At 37.8% G+C, this 22,367-nt stretch overlaps 1 protein-coding gene across 1 annotated transcript in view; it reads left to right on the forward strand.

Annotated features, from left to right (window-relative positions):
- Positions 1 to 22,367, forward strand: part of LOC133652752 (nuclear receptor corepressor 2-like) — a 152,745-nt gene that overhangs the window by 114,779 nt on the left and 15,599 nt on the right. Inside the window, exons 9-14 of the mRNA XM_062051803.1 lie at positions 10,060 to 10,126; positions 13,555 to 13,727; positions 13,866 to 13,959; positions 19,173 to 19,351; positions 21,427 to 21,481; positions 21,569 to 21,667. Of these exons, the coding sequence (XP_061907787.1) occupies positions 10,060 to 10,126; positions 13,555 to 13,727; positions 13,866 to 13,959; positions 19,173 to 19,351; positions 21,427 to 21,481; positions 21,569 to 21,667 (667 nt within the window). The remainder of the gene's footprint in view (positions 1 to 10,059; positions 10,127 to 13,554; positions 13,728 to 13,865; positions 13,960 to 19,172; positions 19,352 to 21,426; positions 21,482 to 21,568; positions 21,668 to 22,367) is intronic.

Here is a 22,367-nt window from a genome sequence, read left to right on the forward strand (position 1 = left end):
GATGTCTGTAGTGAACATTGGACACAATCCTAATGGCCTTTTTCTGCAGAGTGACTAAAGGCTGTAGAAATATGTAATCATATCAGCCCGAATAACAAATAGAAGTGTTTTGGCTTTACAGACGTATGATCGGGACTCTTTGTTTAGTGTCAGAGAGTCAATGGAGGGTTTGTTTGATACATGGAACAGGTACAAGCAAGCGTTCCCTCCTCCATTTATAGTTGATCCCGACTCACCTGAATACTTGCTGGTATGTCAGACACCGGGCAAGGTCCGCAAAAGATCGATGAAAAGAGGCTTAAGGTCAGGTATCCAGGTCAAGCTTGTGGGCTGTCTTCGGCCGTCATGGCTGCCATCACGCTCAATGCCTCAGCCAGATTTCTCTCCTCGATGTGTGTGGTAGCGTGTCCACGACTCCGCCTGCTTGGACTTCAACAAGTGTCCTGGACCCTCCAAAGCGCTGCAGTTGTGGTCAGGGGTTTACACCGCCATCATTTACTTCCGTGTTTGTGCCGACCAGCTGGTGTCCACGGGACTTTCGACCAATCCCGCTGCGTAACACAGACACTGCCTTTGTGTTGTCATCCACACTCCACATTGGCCTGCTGAACGCTCGTTCAATTGCGAATAAGTCTTTTTCATTGAATGATCTTTTCTCAAGAGAAAATCTGGATATCATGTGTCTTTCTGAGACATGGCAGAGAGAGGAAGAGTTTATTCATTCTGATGATCTCTGTCCAGCTGGCTGCTCTGCTGTCAGGAAGCCCAGCCCCTGTCCCCATGGTGGTGGTCTGGCTTTTGTGCACAGAGATGACTGCACAAGCAAAGTGACCCAGTCCCAATAATTCTCTTCTTTTGAGTCGCAGATGTTTAAGGTGGGGTTTTCATCCCCCTTTTATTGTGTGTTAATCTACCATGCTCCTGGCCCCTCTGCTGTCTTTTTGAATGATTTTAGTGACTTCTTGTCGTCAATAATTAAGTTGGAAACTGTTTTAATGCTTGGGGATTTAAACCTTCATGTTGATGATGGCTCATCTTGCTCTGCAATGAACCTTTTAACTTTGAACAGCATGTTTTTGAGCCCACTCACCAAAAAGGCCATATTTTACACTTAGTTTTTACGCTTGACTTGGACATTTTAAACATGTCTGTAAAGGATGTCAACATGAGCGATGATAGTCTTATCTTGTTTGATCTATAGACCTGAGCCCAAGCCCTCAAAATTAAGGTATCAGAGGGGTGTTATCACTGCTAATACTGCAGACAGACTTTCTGATATGTTTGATCCTCTTTTAGTTATAAACTGTCTCGATGTGGACAATACAGGCATGTGATTTTTCCGTCTAAAGTCGGAATTCCGTCTTTTTTAATCTCGGGGGAAAAAAAAAATTATCTCCCGTTTTTCCGTTTTTTTTCTCCGACCCTAAATCAAGATTCGAGACGTAGTTTATATTACGCCGTAGTTGATTGGTCGATATGTTCCTTGTGACCAATCAGGACATCTGTTATGAATGATGACGTTAATAACGTCATCATTCATAATGGTTACTACGGCCATTTTCCATATGTAAACAATGTCGGTTCTCGAGAGAAAGGACGCTTTACGAGTAAAAGAAATTGATAAACATGTCAAAAATAAGTTCCGATGGGACTGGATGGAAAGGGAAATCACTGATACTGTTGGGAAGAAGAAAGTTACGACTTTGTTCGGTGATTTTATTCGGAAAATCGATCGTCCCTGAAAGGTTTTGTGCAAGTGGTGTCATGATAATATTGACTATGGATCACGAGGTTTCAAGGCTTTGGAAGTACATGCGAAACGCCAAAAACATATGAAACAATTTGAAGCAAGGAAAACAAACTTTTCACTAGCTGGTACTTTTGGATGTCAACCGAAAGTGAGCAAACCTTACGGACTTCATCTTTTGTTTACATCGACAACTGCCGTAGACATCGAGAGGAAAGATCCACCCACTTCAGTTGCAGACAGGGTTGTTAATAATGAGGTAAGCTAAAAAATATTTGCTTGCGAAATACGCATGTTTGTTTTAAATATTAACCAATTATTGCTTTGCGAAATATAAATGGGGTTTTCTAAAAATAAAAAGCCATGTGAAAATATATTATGAAATTACAGAAATTCAAAGAGTCGCATTATTGATTCCAGTTAACAATTTATATGAAATAAATTTGCATATAATACTATTTTGTAATATTATGTTCTTTTGTAGTCTCTTGAAACTATTGTCAGTGGTGTAACAATCTTGAAGGTAAATATTTTCACACTTGTTTCATGCAATATGTCAGTGTCCTCACATTATTATTATTTCCTATTTTCAAATATGAGTAAACAATACTAAACATGTTTAATTATTTTCATAAATGTATATCCTATTTTGGCGAAAAGAATGAAATGTTTACATTACATTACATTACATGAACTGAAGTAATGTGGTAATACTGTAAATAAACTGTAGATAATAACACTGATCGATGTGGCACCTGTGGATGTGAAATGAACACAAGATGTAAATATTAGTGACTAAATACTGTTGGGACTGAACCATATACAGTGATTCATTAGGATAATTGGGTTATGTATGTTCTATTAATGATGTTTTCATGTCTTTAAACACTAAAATATTTTCTTCAAATGGTGCTGTCTTTGTTAATTTTAGCATGTTAAATTGGTGAAAAACCTGGACCTGGCTGGGGGACGAAGGCCCCCAGACCCCCGGAAATTTTTTCAGTCATTTTCATTGTGGTCAAATCACATGCCTGACAATATAATTCACTGTTTTAACAATCACTGTGTAACAATTCTGGATCAGGTGGCTCCTGTTAAATCCAACTTGTCTACACATAAAAAAGCATACCCTTGGACTAATGAAGATATCCCAAGACTTAAGACTGACTTCCCGTGTACCCCGGGAAGTCCTGTGGGGAGTGCTCAGAGAGTATGGGGTAACGGACTGTCTGATTGTGCCGGTCCGCTCCCTGTATGATCAGTGTCAGAGCTTGGTCCGCATTGCCGGCAGTAAGTCGGACCCATTTCCAATGAGGGTTGGACTCTGCCAAGGCTGCACTTTGTCACCGATTCTGTTCATAACTTTTATGGACAGAATTTCTAGGCGCAGTCAGGGAGTTGAGGGTATCCGGTTTGGTGGCTGCAGGATTAGGTCTCTGCTTTTTGCAGATGATGTGGTCCTGATGGCTTCATCTGGCCAAGATTTTCAGCTCTCAATGGATCGGTTCGCAGCCGAGTGTGAAGCGACTGGGATGGGAATCAGCACCTCCAAGTTCATGGTTCTCGCCCGGAAAAGGATGGAGTACCATCTCCCCGTGTTGGGGAGGAGATCTTGCCCCAAGTGGAGGAGTTCAAGTACCTCGGAGTCTTGTTCACGAGTGAGGGAAGAGTGGATCGTGAGGTCGACAGGCGGATCGGTGCGCCGTCTTCAGTAATGCGGACGCTGTATCGATCCGTTGTGGTGAAGAAGGAGCTGAGCCGGAAGGCAAAGCTCTCAATTTACCGGTCAATCTACGTTTCCATCCTCACCTAGGGTCATGAGCTTTGGGTTATGACCGAAAGGACAAGATCACGGGTACAAGCGGGCGAAATGAGCTTCTTCCGCCAGGTGGCGGGGCTCTCCCTTAGAGATAGGGTGAGAAGGTCTGTCATCCGGGAGGAACTCGGAGTAAAGCCGCTGCTCCTCCACATCGAGAGGAGCCAGATGAGTTGGTTCAGGCATCTGGTCAGGATGCCACCCGAACGCCTCCCTAGGGAGGTGTTTCGGGCATGTCCGATTGGTAGGAGGCCACGGGGAAGATCCAGGACACGTTGGGAAGACTATGTCTCCCGGCTGGCCTGGGAACGCCTCAGGATCCCCGGGAAGAGCTGGACAAAGTGGCTGGGGAGAGGGAAGTCTGGGCTTCCTTGCTTAGGCTTCTGCCCCCGCGACCCGACCTCGGATAAGCAGAAGAAGATGGATGGATGGATGGACTTAAGAGACTATGTTGATAGACTGAATGCCTGTGGAAATCCACTAACCTTGAGGTGTACAGGCTCTATCTCAGGGATCTTGTGTCATCCTACAATGTGATGGGTAAAAATGCCGGATCTGACTATTTGTCAGTTAATAACATTGAATAAGAAAAATCCAAAATTTTTGTTTGACACCATAACTTCTCTTGTATATCCTGCTGCTCCAGTTACCCCTGTTTTTTGTGAAGCTGTCAGCAATGCCATTTTGAGATTTTTCACCAACAAAAACAGGGGTACCCTTCCGTGTGGTACCCCTGCTGCTGAGCCTGTCCCCAGCATGTGGTCCTCATATAGGACTGTGACTGAGCCTTCCTGTTTTTCATCTGACGTCCATCCTTGTATAAGGCTCTTTCAAAAACGTGTTTGAGGAAATTGGCCCTTGTTACCAACATGGTTAACCTCTTTTGGTCTACTGGTGTGTTACCCAATGTTTTAAAACTTGTCATAGTGGAGCCATTATTTAAAAAAAAAAAAGCAGGCTTAGACCCAATCGATCAAAATAGTTTTAGGCCGAATTCCAAGCCTGTCTAAGATCCTTGAGAAAGTTGTCAAGCTGACATTTTTCTTCGATCAAAGTAACATCCATGAGCCATTTCAGCCCAGTTTCCGTAAACAGCATAAACGGCCTTACTTAGAGTGTCCAGCGACTGGTGATTCTAGAAAATGCACTGTTCGGCTTCTCTTGGATCTGTCCTCAGCCTTTGAAGTTGTTGACCATCAGGTTCTGCTGAGAACACTAAGGGATCAAGAACTGTCAGGGTCAGTTCTGCAGTGGTTCTCCTTATATTTGTCGGGGCGCACCTTTAGTGTTACAGCTAATCAAACAAGGTCTGAGTCAGCAGATTTATTGCCTCAAAGTTCTGTTTTGGATCCTGTATTATTTTTTGCTGTATTTGAACCCTTTGGGAAAGGTAATTGAAAGGTTTAGTGATGTTTCTTTTTACTTTTCTTTTTACATCCAGCTATACTTTTAAGCCGTCTGAGATCCAGAAGCTTAACTCCTCCATGCATCATTGTTTAGTGGACATAAAACAATGGCTAAGCAATACATCTCTGCAGCTCAATGCAGACAAAACATAAACATTGGTTATTGCACCTGGTGATTCATTTCCATGGATTAAACAGTACTTGGGTGATTTAGGCCAGTCTACTAAGCCAAGCCTCAGAAACTTGGCAGTTATCTTTGAACAAAGACATGTCATTAGTGCAGCCTTGTAAGCAGTTGACAATGAACTGCTTATTTCATCTAAGGAACATCTCTAAACTTAGGAAAATGGTGTCAGAATGATTTGGAGCTTATCATTCATGCTTTTGTGTCCTTGCGTTTAGACTATTGCAACTGTTTGTTTTCATGTATGAACAAGAAGAAGCTCTCTCGACTGCAACTATTCCAAAAGTCTACAGCGAGAATTCTGACCCGTACTAATAGGAGGACCCACATATCCCCTATTGTAAAAGAACTTCACTGGCTGCCAGTGTCCTATAGCAGTGGTCCTTAGCCACCGGTCCGTGACACATTTTCTACCGGGCCGCACAGAAACATTAATTAATTTATAAACTACCGCATTTTCTTCAACATAACTTTCACCTGTCCCACTAAACACACCAATAAGCTTGTTTATAGATGTATATTACAACTCCTGATAGGAAGTCGCCATTTGTTATAGTACATTAATGCACATTAATGAACATATAAAATGTTAATGTGCCAGATTGTAGCCAAAGGCTCATTTCCATCTGCAGGATAATTTTATATAGCAGGGGTTCTTAACCTGTTTGACTTCAGGACCCAACTTTTCCACTACAAAGGGACCCGGGGACCACTCCAATATTAACACTGAATAAGTAACCTTACTCTTGATTCTGATCATATTCAATAAAATAAAATATATAACCTACTTACAGTTTACTACCTTGTAAAAATATATAACATCATGTGTTAATCACAAAGATTATTATTAATTTAACAAATAAACATTAGGCTTAGGCCAGGCTGATTAGAAAAAAATAATTTACAAACAATATGTATTATGTTGTGCTAAAATAATTAAAGTAAATTAGTTATAAATATGTTTCCTAAGTAAACTGTCAATAAGATTAAAGTGCAAATGAAAATACAGCTTCACCACTTTAGTCACAATTTTAGCACGTAAGACATTTCTTTATGACATTAGCGCCAGACTTCTTCTGTTGGTTTTATATTGTCGATACTGCCACAAGTGGTAGAAAAGTGTATTACAACTAAGTAACGCTGCGGCCTATGCGACCACGGCTGAAAAAACAGATATATTACATTTTAGGGGGTGCTCGTGGCCCAACACTGGGGTTAAGAAACACTGGTATATAGTATATGCCATCTCTTCGCAAAGGAACACGTCCAGGGCTCCCACTACTTCAGCATTATGATGAGTTGCTGTTTTTATCTACCACACGTAGAAAGTCGGTCCGTAAAAAATAATGCATACAATAAACCGGTCCCTGGTGGAAAAAAGATTGGGGAGCCCTGTCCTATAGGATCACGTTAAACAATTCTGGTTCTAGCCTTCAGAGGTTTACATGGTCAGGCTTCTTCTTATATCAGTGATCTGATCCAACCTTACTCCCAAACTCAGGCTCTGAGGTCCGTGGATCAGAATCTGCTGAAGGTTTCATGCACTGGTTTTAGAACTAGAGGTGACCGATCTTTCCAGTCTGTTGCTCCCACGCTGTGGAATGATCTTCCGCCCTCATTGCGCTTAATTGACTCTGTTGACACCTTCAAAGGCAATCTTAAGACTCATTTATTTGTTCAAGCTTTTATTGTTGTGATGATTTTTATGTTGTCTTTTTTTAGTTTTTATATTGTTTTGTATTTTTTATTCATACTGTATTTTTATATTGTTTATGCATTGCACTTTTTTATTGTATATTGGCCTTTTTTATTAGATTCATTGTTTTTCTCTAATTTAACTGTGTTGTGAAGCACTTTGTGGCTTTTTGTCTGTGGAAGAGACTATACCAAATGAATGTTGCTTACTGATGCCTTTAATGCGGCTTCCTTCCAGTGACCTAACAGCAGTTTTCCGCATCATCTGAGGCAGTACTGTTTTGTAGCGGAAAAGTGACTACTGTACCTCAAACAGCGGGTAGGCCTGAATACAGCTGCAGTGAACAGTAGATGCCATGTAGTGAGGAAGGGGCTTTGGACCACACATTTTAAAAACATGGCATTTGAAAATGTACTTTTACAATGACACTGAGCCTGGGCCGATGATACATTTATTTGTTGATACATCGTCCCACAAATTATTGGAAATAAATAATGTTATTGTCAACATTGTTTTGAGACCAAATTACATGCTACAGTCATCCCTCACTACTGTACATCGTGCCTCAAATATTGCGGCTTCACAACATGGTGGATTTGAATATATTCTCACTAATAACAAGTGCACTTTTCTTGGTAGAAAAACAAACTGAGACCTTTTTGCACAATATGTTGAAAAATATTCTTAAATTAAGTAAATGCTAGTGCCATTATCTCGACATAATGATATGCGCTCGGCATCATGATTTTTTTCTCATGCTTGAAGTAAGAAATTATTACTTTAAAAAGTAGTTCTATACTTGTGAGTGTTGATGACACAGCTTTGCATCAGTTGATATTCTAGTTTCAAGCATGTTTTACACAATATAGGTCATAAAATCTCAGCAACAAGCTGTAATATCTTACTGAGATCATTTAGGACCAAAAACCCTTAAAACAAGTAAAACACTCTAACATAAAATCTACTTAGTGAGAAGAATTATCTTTTCAGACAGAAAATAAGCAAATATCACCCTTATTTGAGATATTTAATTTTACTTAGATTTCAGTTTTTGCAGTGAAAAGAGAGTGGATGACTGACAGGAGGATTCACTCCATTCATTTAATTTCACTATAGAACAAACCCACCCAGGTGCTAAAACTAATGCAAAGAAAGAACACTCTTGTCGCCCTTTTGTAAGTGAGACAAAGGAAACAAAAACACATGGCAGTGTTTCCCATAAACTGCCAAGATACCTGTGGCGGTGGGGGCGTGGCTATGGCCGTGGTCACCATGACATCATCGAGTAATTTGCATAATTTACTAAAATGATTTGATTTTCTCTAAAAAGGCTCAAAAAATGTATACTTACTAATTAATAATAACAGTTTTGTTTTAAACGTCCATCCATCCATCCATTTTACAATATAATTACAACACTTTATGTACATATTTATATACAGATTTGAACAATAAGTTATTCACTGAAATATATTTATTAATTGTGGTTCTTACAAAAAATATATATTATAAAATATAAAGCTAAAATGTCTCAAAGCTCTGCCCCTTTAATTAGTGCATACTAAATAATTTAACTTTAGCCTACTACTACAACCATATTATTTACCAGCAACATAAAGTGAAACAGAGGCAGAGGTGTCCTGCCACATTTTCTACCGCTTATTCCCTTAGGGGACGCGGGGGGTGCTGGAGCCTATCTCAGCTACAATCGGGCAATTGTGTCAAAATCATGATTTTTTTTTTTAATGCTTGAAATAAGAAATTATTACTTTAAAAAAGTAGTTTCATACTTGTGAGTGTTGATGACACAGCTTTGCAACACTTGATATTCTAGTTTCAAGCATGTTTTACTCAATATAGGTCATCAAATCTCAGCAACAAGCTGTAATATCTTACTGAGATCATTTAGGACCAAAACCCTTAAAACAAGTAAAACACTCTGACATAAAATCTGCTTAGTGAGAAGAGTTATCTTATCAGACAGAAAATAAGCAAATATCACCCTTATTTGAGATATTTAATCTTACTTAGATTTCAGTTTTTGCAGTGTGCCAACTATGATACCAATCAAACACACTCTTACAGACTCAGAAGCTGGCAATTAGGCTACCTGTGCCTGTGTTTTCAACATCTGCATTAGATGAATAAAGAATATAGTAATTGCATTTGCACACATCATTTTGGTTCTGAGAAGCCCTGCGTAATCCTCCAAGGTACCAGATTTGTCACATCTCTGTCATCAGTTTCCTCTGTATTATATTCAACTTTTTGCTTATTTTGCCAGATTTGAGTGCCCTTGCCTTGATTTTAGAGCTGGTCCGATGTTTTTGTACCTGTACCTGTAATGTACAAGCACAGGTCAAATCCAGCTGATTTGTTATAGAGTTCATCTTTGATGCAGTAACAGTTTGGCTCAGTTCGTGACCTTTTGTGTGTGAGTGGGTGTCTGGGACTGTTTGTCAGTGTTTATGCATGCTCGGCGTTGGGACTGTTTGGATTTAACTTGGCTTTATACCGCAGATAACATGTTGTGTAACGGAGGGAAGATTATCAGAGTGTTTATTTTTTTCACCCAATAAATCTTATCAGGTCGTCTTGCAGTTGTGACATATAACTCACACCGCTAGTAGTCCTTTTTGTAGTCCTTTCTCCTTGTAAGTGACCCCTCCGCTAAGTTAAAGGGACACATGTAGAAGACGATTACATGAATCAGCGGGGAATGTGACCTTACAACTGACAGATTAATTGTCAGGAATAAAAGTCTGTCTTGCAGTGAAGAGCGAGACAAACTGAGCGACTGCCTAAGGGGATTTTCTGGCTCTGACCTTTATTTGAGCAACTGTAGCTGGCTGCTTTAAGCATTGTGTTCATTTTGTTTTAGTCCTGTACCTGTACATTCAGTCAGCATGTTAACATGCACTGAAGAATCAAGTGAAAGATGTATGAAAACCTAATAATAATATTGTTTTGCTTTTGAATCTTGTATAAATAAATGATAAATGGGTTACACTTGTATAGCGCTTTTCTACGTTTTCTAAGTTCACAATGCTAAAACTAAAACATCCCTGATTGTACATCTGACAGAAATCCAATGTCATGTTCATCCTTCAGTAATATGTTCATACAATCACCATGTTTGAGGACACTTTAAAAAGCGAATGGAGCACCACTGTTTTAGTAATGCCTGTTTATTTTTTTTGAACATCTTAGAAATCAAGCGATGAGGAAAAAACTCATCTTGTACTTCAAAAGAAGAAACCATGCTCGTAAGCAGTGGGTAAGTGAACTCAGTATTTTGACTCTCTGCTGGGATTTGCCCGATGATGGATGAGGAGTTAAAAACTGGGTCAGCAGCCATTTTAAGGTGGAAAAAGATACTTTGGGCTCTATCAGACCTGGGCAAATTAAGGCCCAGGGGCCACATGCGGCCCGTTAAGCTTTTCAATCTGGCCCGCCGGACATTCCCAAATAATTTTTTTAGATCTTTAAGATGGAAACTGTAGCCGTCATTATGATGTGCAGTCATGTTTTCTAATGACCGTGAGTCTTGAACTATACAAAGTATTTCAATGGTTGAAATCTGCGCTTTTGCATTATATACTAGTTACTATGGTAATCTAATTAGTTACGATGGTAATCTAAGTCACAGCAGTTCAGACGAGGCACCAAGAAGTGTGGGTGGGGAGTGTTTCCACAGAGTGTTCCCAGAGCGGCCTGAAATGCGGGTGTCAGGGACAGACGCGGAAGGAGATTTTTACAAAGTTCTACAAGAAAAGTGATATTATATCAGATTGTAGGTGTTTTGTTTGTTTTACTCTTCGCGTTCATATTTTGCAGTGTTTGTTGCATTTTTTTTGTGTTTCGCTTGATTGTAAATAATGTGGATGGAGAGGGGGTGTGACGTTCATATGTTGTCAATATTCAGTGTTTTATCGTTCATAGTTAATATTGTAAATTCCACATTCTTTATATTCATGTACATTCTGGGTGTCTCATTCAGTAGAACATGTAAAATTCCATTCCGTTTCCTAAGGCGGTCTGTCATAACGTTTTTAGCATTCAATCAGACATTATTGTGAGGTTTTGAATTAGTATTCCTAAAAATAGGACCCAAACACACACATATTGTACAGCAGATTGTCACAGCTTATATATGTGTGTGTGTGTGTGTGCGTATATTTATATTTATATAAATATATATATAGATAGATAGATAGATAGATATACCGGCCCCCAGACACATTTTTTTCTCTAAATGTGGCCCCCGAGTCAAAATAATTGCCCAGGCCTGGGCTATATGTATGATTTATTTTACTGTACTTACATTGTCCTGAGGGATAATCACTTCTATTAAAAGCAACATTGCAGATTACATTCCTGGATAACCACAACCTGGATGTGTTTTTATGGTACTTTCTGTCAGAAAATAAAATAGAGAAAAGCTTTTGCTTGAAATTATGTTCAGGTTAAACTAAGCCAACGAGCATAGCTATACATAAAGCAGTGATTGATGAAGTATGCTTGAACTCAGACAGTTTTTCAATTTTCCAGGGAACATTTTGTTGATGTTTTTATCTTCCCAGTAAAAAAATAGATTGCATCTTGGAAGATAATCACAGCAGAAATGTCTAGCTTGACTTTTTTTTTTTTTTACAAAATTTTATTTCTATATTTCTATATTTTTAAGTACCGTATTTTTCGGAGTATAAGTTGCTCCGGAGTGTAAGTCGCACCGGCCGAAAATGCATAACAAAGAAGGAAAAAAACAAGAATAGACATTTGAAAGGCAATTTAAAATAAATAAAGAATAGTGAACCACAGACTGAATAAGTGTACGTTATATGAGGCATAAATAACCAACTGAGAACGTGCCTGGTATGTTAAGGTAACATATTATGGTAAGAGTCATTCAAATAACTAACATATAGAACATGCTATACGTTTACCAAACAATCTGTCACTCCTAATCGCTAAATCCCATGAAATCTTATACGTCTAGTCTCTTACGTGAATGAGCTAAATAATATTATTTGATATTTTACGGTAATGTGTTAATAATTTCACACATAAGTCACTCCTGTGTATAAGTCGCACCCCCGGCCAAACTATGAAAAAAACTGCGACTTATAGTCCGAAAAATACGGTACATTTAATACCAGAATGAAAAGTTTTAATTTGCAACAAATACACATACGAGATCTAAAAGACTGGTGTTTTTAGAATGCTTAGATTTTTGCAGTCAACCGCTTTGTAGCTTATTTAAGGACAGGCCTGGGCAATTATTTTGACTCGGGGGCCACATTTAAAGAAAAAAATGTGTTTGGGGACCAGTATATCTATCTATCTATCTATCTATCTATCTATCTATCTATCTATCTATCTATCTATCTATCTATCTATCTATCTATCTATCTATCTATCTATCTATCTATCTATCTATATATATATTTATATAAATATATATTTATATAAATATAAATATACGCACACACACACACACATATATAAGCTGTGACAATCTGCTGTACAATATGTGTGTGTGTTTGGGTCCTATTTTTAGGAATGCTAATTCAAAACCTCACAATAATGTCTGATTGAATGCTAAAAACGTTATGACAGACCGCCTTAGGAAACGGAATGGAATTTTACATGTTCTACTGAATGAGACACCCAGAATGTACATGAATATAAAGAATGTGGGATTTACAATATTAACTATGAACGATAAAACACTGAATATTGACAACATATGAACGTCACACCCCCTCTCCATCCACATTATTTACAATTAAGCGAAACACAACAAAATGCAACAAACGCTGCAAAATATGAACGCAAAGAGTAAAAAAAAACAAAAAAACACCTACAATCTGATATAATATCACTTTTCTTGTAGAACTTTGTTGTAAAAATCTCCTTCCGCGTCTGTCCCTGACACCTGCATTTCAGGCCGCTCTGGGAACACTCTGTGGAAACGCTCCCCACCCACACTTCTTGGTGCCTCGTCTGAACTGCTGTGACTTAGATTACCATCGTAACTAATTAGATTACCATAGTAACTAGTATATAATGCAAAAGCGCAGATTCCAACCATTGAAATACTTTGTATAGTTCAAGACTCACGGTCATTAGAAAACATGACTGCACATCATAATGACGGCTACAGTTTCCATCTTAAAGATCTAAAAAAATTATTTGGGAATGTCGGGCGGGCCAGATTGAAAAGCTTAACGGGCCGCATGTGGCCCCCGGGCCTTAATTTGCCCAGGTCTGTTTAAGGAGTAACTCAGTATCTGCAGTATATGATATTTAAAAAAAATGTTTTATTATTATTATGTCACACAGTAATACCTCGGTTTTCATTAGTAATCCATTCAAAAAGATCAGACGGAAACCGATATGAACGAAAACCAAAGCAATGTTTCCACAATAAATAATATATATCCATTTAATCAGGTCCAGACAACCAAAAACATTAACACAAAACACATTCTATAAAGAATAATTATAATGTTACATGCAGAAAATAATGTGAAATACATACAAACGACGAATGAAATGGATAAATGAACATTTAACATCCCGTTTACCTTTATTGAAGACTCTTGCTGGCAAAGGTGAGCGAAAAGCAAGGAGGTAAAGGAAGAGCCACATGTACGCCACGTTTATAACGAGCTGCTCCCTGCTTCATATGTGGCAATTTAGGAACAGAAGTTCTGCCAGCGCTATGACCAAATGATGGAAGCCTGGGAGAAGAAGGTGGAGCGCATTGAAAACAACCCCCGGCGCCGAGCCAAGGAGAGCAAGGTGCGGGAGTACTACGAGAAACAGTTCCCAGAGATCCGCAAGCAGAGAGAGTTGCAGGAACGAATGCAGAGGTGAGCTGGAATTACATCTGCAACAGACTTAATCAATGAATGCTGCTTGTGAAATTGTTACATTGTGCAGTGCAGGTTGCTCGGTCGCAGAATGAATTGTGCATTCTTCTCTTATTTTTGTATTAAATGTCGTTGTAGCCGTGTCGGGCAGCGAGGAAGTGGATTGGCCTCTTCTGCGGCGCGCAGTGAACATGAGGTCTCTGAGATCATTGACGGAATATCAGAGCACGAGGTGAGCTTTTCTGCCAGCATTGGTGTGTCCCTTGACTCGCAGTGTATTCACAATGTCAAATGTTCACTTTTGTAGCCTGGAAGTTTTGTTTTGTTGTAGTGGAATGTCCTGGAAGCGTGGGTCTGGGAGATAATGGGGGAAAAAAACAGACTGAGGTTGATAGTCGAATCAAACTCTTTTGAGTCGAATCTTTGACTATTTGAAGACCGCCCTATAAAAAGAGCAATTGCAGGGACCAGAAGACTGTAATGTGGTTTGAGTATTTGTTTCAAATAATTAAGTAGAGTAAGTACATCTTGATAAAATAAGTAACACAAGTATGAGAAACTACTCGGTGCATGGCAACAATTAGAGGACAGCTTTATAAAGAATGTTAATATTTGGTTACAGGTCCTTTGACCACTCCTCTTGACAAAGATAAAGATTAAAGTACCAATGATTGTCAAATGGGTGCAGTTCAGCTAAATTTGTTGGTTTTCTGACATGGACTTGTTTTTTCAGCATTGTCCACACGTTTAAGTCAGGACTTTGGGAAAGCCATTCTAAAACCTTAATTCTTGCCTGAGTTAGCCATTCCTTTACCACTTTTGACGTGTGTTTGGGGTTTGTTTCATCTGACATCACATGAACAAAGATAAGACCTTCTGGAGGAAAGTTCTGTGGTCAGATGAAACAAAAATTGTGTTGTTTGGCCACAATATCCAGCAATATGTTTGGAGGAGAGAAGGTGAGGCCTTTAATCCCAGGAACACCATTCCTACCGTCAAGCATGGTGGTGGTAGTATTATGCTCTGGGCCTGTTTTGCTGCCAATGGAACTGCTGCTTTACAAAGAGTAAAGGGGACAATGAAAAAGGAGGATTACCTCCAAATTCTTCAGGACAACGTAAAATCATCAGCCCAGAGGTTGGGGACAATGACCCCAAACACATGTCAAAAGTGGTAAAGGAATGGCTAAATCAGGCTAGTATTAAGGTTTTAGAATGGCCTTCCCAAAGTCCTGACTTAAACGTGTGGACAATGCTGAAGAAACAAGTCCATGTCAGAAAACCAACAAATTCAGCTGAACTGCACCAATTTTGTCAAGAGGAGTGGTCAAAAATTCAACCAGAAGCTTGTGGATGGCTACCAAAAGTGTCTTATTGCCGTGAAACTTGCAAAGGGACATGTAACCAAATATTAACATTGCTGTATGTATACTTTTGACCCAGCACATTTGCTCACATTTTCAGTAGACCCATAATAAATTCATAAAAGAACCAAACTTCATCAATGTTTTTTGTGACCAACAAGTATGTGCTCCAATCACTCTATCACAAAAAAAATAAGAGTTGTAGAAATGATTGGAAACTCAAGACAGCCATGACATTATTAACTTTTGACCACAACTGTAGCATTAAGAATAGAATAAATACCTTGTTGGTCCTTTTTCAGGAAATTACATTCCAGGGAAACGTCAGCGCACATAACAAAGTACAAATGTAGATTAGGTCACCTATTACGTTCATTATTTATAGAGAAGAGTAGAAGCTAATATACATAAGTCAATTTTACTTTTGTTGCCTCGTTTTTTTATTTATTATTTTCATTAACCTAGGTTGATCATCAATTAATTTGATGAAGTTCTTATGTCGAAAAGTAAATGTTGCATAATTGATTTTACACTGAGCCAGCAATCAGCAGAGGTCACTGTTGATGACAGAACAAATAGTTCACAGCTGCTTGGAAGAGAGGCACATTTGTTGCATGGTTATTTTGTACCAAATGATTCAATTACAAAATACTTTGTTTTTTGGCAAAGTTAATGCACCACAACAGAGACTGGTAGACGCCAAATAAAGTGTGTAATCCTATTGTATCACGTCATCAAATTATGTGTATCTCAACATCACAAAAAGTTCAGTTAGTCTATATTTTCATACACTTTGCACATCCTCATTCAGTATATTTTGAAAAATAATTTTGCCCTTAATTCAAAATCACAAACCTGTGCTAATTCCATGTTGTTTTTTTTCTTCAATTTACGTAATATTTCATCCAATGCCCATTCCTACTTTTTATTTTTTCTAGACAAATCTACTGTGTGAAAGATGTGAATAGACCGCCTATGCTGAATTTCACATCCTACCGTGGGTATTACTGCCCCTCCACCAGGCAAGCGGTTTAACATACCCTGCCACTTTCTCCCACTTTTTATTTAAGCATTTCCTTTCACTAAAGGCACACTCAACCATTCCTGACATAGGTGTTATTTGATATAATGTGATTTTTTTAAATTTATTTATTTATTTTTACACTCATTCACACAAAAGGGGTTGTTTCTTTCTGTTATTAAATTTCTGGTTCCTACAATATAAAACACTACAGTCTGCAAGGGATACAGTCCTTGAAGCACACATGATTGTGTGTGCTTCTGGTCCACTAACATTTTCATTAATTACTATTTTTTATGTAATTGTTTTTATATTGTTTTACTTTCTTTTTTATTCAAGAACATGTTTTCTATTTATTTATCTTATCTTATTTTTTTTTTATTTTAAAAAAGGACCTTATCTTCACCAGACCAGGTTGTCAATAAAGTTAGATTGTTTAAAGGGTTCTTAAAGGCCTACTGAAATGAATTTTTTTTATTTAAACGGGGATAGCAGATCCATTCTATGTGTCATACTTGATCATTTTGCGATATTGCCATATTTTTGCTGAAAGGATTTAGTATAGAACAACGTCGATAAAGTTCGCAACTTTTGGTCTCTGATAAAAAAAAAACTTTCCCCTACCGGAAGTAGTGTGACGTTGTCAGTTGTTCACTCCCTCATATTTTCCTATTGTTTTCAACGCAGCTAGAGCTATTCGGACCGTGAAAGTGACGATTACCCCATTAATTTGAGCAAGGATGAAAGATTCGTGGACGAGGAACGTTAGAGTGACGGACTAGAATGCAGTGAAATACATATTTTTTTTCGCTCTGACCGTAACTTAGGTACAGGCTGGCTCATTGGATTCCACACTCTCTCCTTTTTCTATTGTGGATCACGGATTTGTATTTTAAACCACCTCGGATACTATATCCTCTTGAAAATGAGAGTCGAGAACCCGAAATGGACATTACAGTGCCTTTTATCTCCACGACAATACATCGACGAAGCTCTTTAGCATCTTTAGCATGAGCTAACGTGATAGCATCTGTCTCAAATGCAGATAGAAACAAAATAAATAAATCCCTGACTGGAAGGATAGACAGAAGATCGACAATACTATTAAACCATGTACATGTAACTACACGGTTATTAGATCTCAGCCTGGCAAAGCTTAACAATGCTGTTGCTAATGACGCTAAGGCTAACTTAGCAACCGGAGCTCACAGAGCTATGATTAAAAACATTAGCGCTCCACCTACGCCAGCCAGCCATCATCTGCTTTGCTCAGCAACACCCGTGCTCACCTGCGTTCCAGCGATTGACGGCGCGACGAAGGACTTCACCAGATCATCCGTGCGGTGGGTCTGCTAGCATCGGCTAGGCGTCTGCTAGCATCGGCTAGGCGTCTGCTATCTGAGTAAGTGGTCCTTGTGTTGCTACAGCCACCTACAACGTTCTTCTTTGCAGCCTCCATTGTTCATTAAACAAATTGCAAAAGATTCACCAACACAGATGTCCAGAATACTGTGGAATTATGAAATGAAAACAGAGCTTTTTTGTATTGTATTCAATGGAGAAGGCATACCTCTGTTCCTCGGGCTACGTCACGCGCATACGTCATCCTTCGAAGGCTTTTTCAACCGGAAGTGTGGCGGGAAATTTAAAATTGCACTTTATAAGTTAACCCGGCCGTATTGGCATGTGTTGCAATGTTAAGATTTCATCATTGATATATATATATATATCTGATATATATATCAGACTGCGTGGTCGGTAGTAGTGGGTTTCAGTAGGCCTTTAAAACCAGGTCCAGTCCAGATTATGTGGCTCAGCAACACACACCTTCATTTATGTACACTGAAAATTAGGGAACACAACAGATTGCATATACCGTATTTTTCGGACTATAAGTCGCAGTTTTTTTCATAGTTTGGCCGGGGGTGCGATTTATACTCTGGAGCGACTTATGTGTGAAATTATTAACACATTACCGTAAAATATCCAATAATATTATTTAGCCCATTCACGTAAGAGACTATACATATAAGATTTCATGGGTTTTAGCAATTAGGAGTGACAGATTGTTTGGTAAACGTATAGCATGTTCTATATGTTATAGTTATTTGAATGACTCTTACCATAATATGTTACGTTAACATACCAGGCACGTTCTCAGTTGGTTATTTATGCCTCATATAACGTACACTTATTCAGCCTGTTGTTCACTATTCTTTATTTATTTTAAATTGCCTTTCAAATGTCTATTCTTGGTGTTGGGTTTTATCAAATAAATTTCCCCCAAAAAATGCGACTTATACTCCAGTGCGACTTATATATGTTTTTTTCCTTATTTATTATGCATTTTCGGCCGGTGCGACTTATACTCCGGTGCGACTTATACTCCGAAAAATACGGTAATCTACAAACAAAATTACATTTTCAAAATAAGCATATGATGTTAGTAGGGCTGCAACTAACAATTAATTTTAAATTCGATTAATCTGTCGATTATTACTTCGATTGATCGATTAATAATCGGATAAAAGAGACAAACTACATTTCTATCCTTTACAGTATTTTATTGAAAAAAAACAGCATACTGGCACCATACTTATTTTGATTATTGTTTCTCAGCTGTTCTTAAATGTTGCAGTTTATAAATAAAGGTTTATAAAAAACAAATAAATAAAAAAAGCCTCTGCGCATGCGCATAGCATAGATCCAACGAATCGATGACTAAATTAGACGGCAACTATTTTTATAATCAATTTTAATCGATTTAATCGTTTAGTTGTTGCAGCCCTAAATGTGAGTTAGTTACCTCTTAGAGAGTCCAAGGAAAAGGTAACTGTGTGCAGAGTTCACATTTGATGTGGAACATGTCTCAGACTACTGAGAGTGGTGAGGAAGCTTAACTTCCTCCCTTGCTCTCTGACCTCTTTAGTACTTTAAAAACTACCATAAGGTTGCAGCCGATTTATGACTTAGTCTCAAACTCTGAGTTTCCCGCTTGATAACCAGCGTTCTCATGTCCATGTTGTGTTTGTGTCTGGTGTGTGTCATGTGTAAATGTCAGAACACAGAGAAGCAAATGCGACAGCTGGCAGTCGTCCCTCCAATGCTGTTTGATGCCGAGCAGCAGCGCATCAAGTTCATCAACATGAATGGACTGATGGATGACCCCATGAAGGTGTACAAGGACCGGCAGGTCATGAACATGTGGAGCGAGCAAGAAAAGGACACTTTCAGAGAGAAGTAAGGTCAACTCTTTAGTAAAAGTCAGGATGGTCAATGTAGTGCATTTGTGTAGCATGTTTGTAGGAAGGGCTTGACACTTATTGCTTTGCATCCCATTCATACAATGATACTGGAGGCTTCCATGCAAGTTGGCAACCATCAAGAGCAAATAGAGTTTTTAGTGTCTTGCTCAAAGATAAATAACACGGTCCCTGAAGGAGCTCAGGGTCAAATCTGTAACTTCAAATTACGGCCACTATAACTCCTGAGCTCTGTCGACCCATAGCCTACAGCCTGTCATAAATGTATCATTGAAACACCGTTGATATACAGTTGTACCTCAGTTTTTGTTAGTAATCTGTTCAAAAATTCAGACGAGGGGCCAAATCATACAACACATTTATTGAATACAATTTTATTAGGAAAAAATGCAAATCCAAATAATCCATTACAGACACCAAAATATAATATAACAAACCATATTGTACTGAAGAAATATAGAATAAATGCAGAAAATAATGTGAAATTCATATAGATGATGAATGCAATTGATACATAAACATTTAAAGCAATTTAAATAATTACATTTAGACGCATTGTTTTGGCTGTACGATTACCAAGACAGTATGCGATGGGCGGGGCCAAATTTCACTCGGAAATTGAATCATATGAAAAGTGGGTCGTGAAATAAACTATGTATACACTGCAAAAAGTCAGTGTTCAAAAACAAGAAAAAAATAAATAAAAATTAGGGGTATTTTATTTGAACTAAGCAAAATTATCTGCCAATAGAACAAGAAAATTTGGCTTGTCAAGACTTTCCAAAACAAGTAAAATTAGCTAACCTCAATGAACCCAAAAATACCTTCAAATAAGTATATTCTCACTAATTACAAGTGCACTTTTCTTGGAAGAAAAAAAAGAGACCTTTTTGCTCAATATGTTGAAAAATATTCTTAAATTAAGTAAATGCTAGTGCCATTATCTTGACATAATGATATGCGCTCGGCATCATGATTTTTTCTTTCATGCTTGAAATAAGAAATTATTACTTTAAAAAAGTAGTTTTATACTTGTGAGTGTTGTTGACACAGCTTTGCAACAGTTGATGTTCTAGTTTCAAGCATGTTTTACTCAATATAGGTCATACAATATAATAATAGTAATATCTTACTGAGATAATTTAGGACCAAAAACTTTAAGACAAGTTAAACACTGTAACATAAATTCTGCTTAGTGAGAAGAATTATCTTATCAGACAGAAAATAAGCAAATATCACCCTTATTTGAGATATTTAATCTTACTTAGATTTCAGTTTTTGCAGTGTACTTGTAAGTTTGTTTAAAAAAAATGAATACACTTTCTAAAATTTCATATTAGCCAAATTCTGGATGAGCATTATTGTACTCAATGTTGGTTATGTGCTCATAATAAAAGGGCCAGGATATTTTAAGCAAAGAATTGCATTTTTTCTTTACACATGGGGAAAATGCTTTTGAAGCACACCGAGAGTAACACTTTTTAAAAATGCTTTTCCTCGGAAATATCTTCAATGTATCTTTACAAGCTTGGACTATAACAAATGAATGTGATATATAGGGCTGCAACTAACGATTAATTTGATAATCGATTAATCTGTTGATTATTACTTCGATTAATCGATTACTAATCGGATAAAAGACACAAACTACATTTCTATCCTTTCCAGTATTTTATTGAAAAAAAAACAGCATACTGGCACCATACTTATTTTGATTATTGTTTCTCAGCTGTTTGTACATGTTGCAGTTTCTAAATAAAGGTTTATAAAAAAAAATAATTATAAAAAAAATAAAATGCCTCTGCGCATGCGCATAGCATAGATCCAACGAATCGATGACTAAATTAATCGACAACTATTTTTATAATCGATTTAATCGATTAGTTGTTGATTTCTTGGATGCTAAATGATATAAGCTCGATTGGGTTGCATGCATGACATATTATTAAAATATAAATCTTTAATTCAATCATTCTCTTTTGTTAGGTTTTGAATGCTCAGAGCATGTTTTTCTAGTATTTCATGTTGTATTTTTCTCCCTTCCTCCCACAGATTTATTCAGCACCCTAAAAACTTTGGTTTGATCGCATCTTTTCTAGAAAGAAAGGTACGGGTTTTGCATTTACCTGTGTAACTCAGTCTTATCAGGAAATCACATTTCCAGGCAAATCACATTTCTTTAATTTTTTTTCAGACGGTGGCAGAATGTGTGCTCTTTTATTATTTGACCAAAAAGAATGAGAACTATAAGAACATAGTGCGAAGGAACTACAGAAGACGGGGAAGAAGCCAGGTATTGTCAACTATCTTGTTTACAACTCTTAATAATGTCCTCTGGTATTTCCAAGAGCACATGAGCTCTATACTTACTTGTCAGACGCCAGCTGTCTTTTCGTAATAATGGGAATACTTTTAGCTGATTAAATTTTTTGAGGTTGCGGTCTTAATGCTCCGGGCACAATGCCATAGTCGTTTGGTAAAACAAGTCCGACAACAAATTATAGTAACCTTTGCTCTACTTTTCTTTTGGAAGAAAAATGACTTGCAAGATGACTCAACCTCTAAAAGAGGAATTTTAGTGTTGTATTGACAAATAGCGTGCATGATGATGCAATTAGATACGCAGGACATGTCATGTGCATGAGCCACCCTGCCCCATGATAAGAGGATAGAGAAAAATAAAGAACATATTGAGTACAACTGAATAAATATGGTAGATTCACGCGAAGCTCTTCGTAACTCTGGTCAAATATGTCACAAAAGTCTAAAATTCAAAGCGGCTTGTTGAGAACTATTTTAGAAGAAGGCAATTTTATTTTATAAATATCGCCGCAATGCCTCAATAGTTAGATTTTTTCTTTTCTTCTGGACTTATGGTGATCCATAAAACACAAAAACAATGAAAAAGTCGGTTTTGCATAATAGGACCCCTTTAAGAGTTGACTAGTCAGCGATTATTTTATTTTATGCCATTGCTTAGATGATTTGCTTTA

This window comes from Entelurus aequoreus, linkage group LG06 (genome assembly GCF_033978785.1).
Source record: "Entelurus aequoreus isolate RoL-2023_Sb linkage group LG06, RoL_Eaeq_v1.1, whole genome shotgun sequence".
Lineage (NCBI taxonomy): Eukaryota > Metazoa > Chordata > Actinopteri > Syngnathiformes > Syngnathidae > Entelurus > Entelurus aequoreus.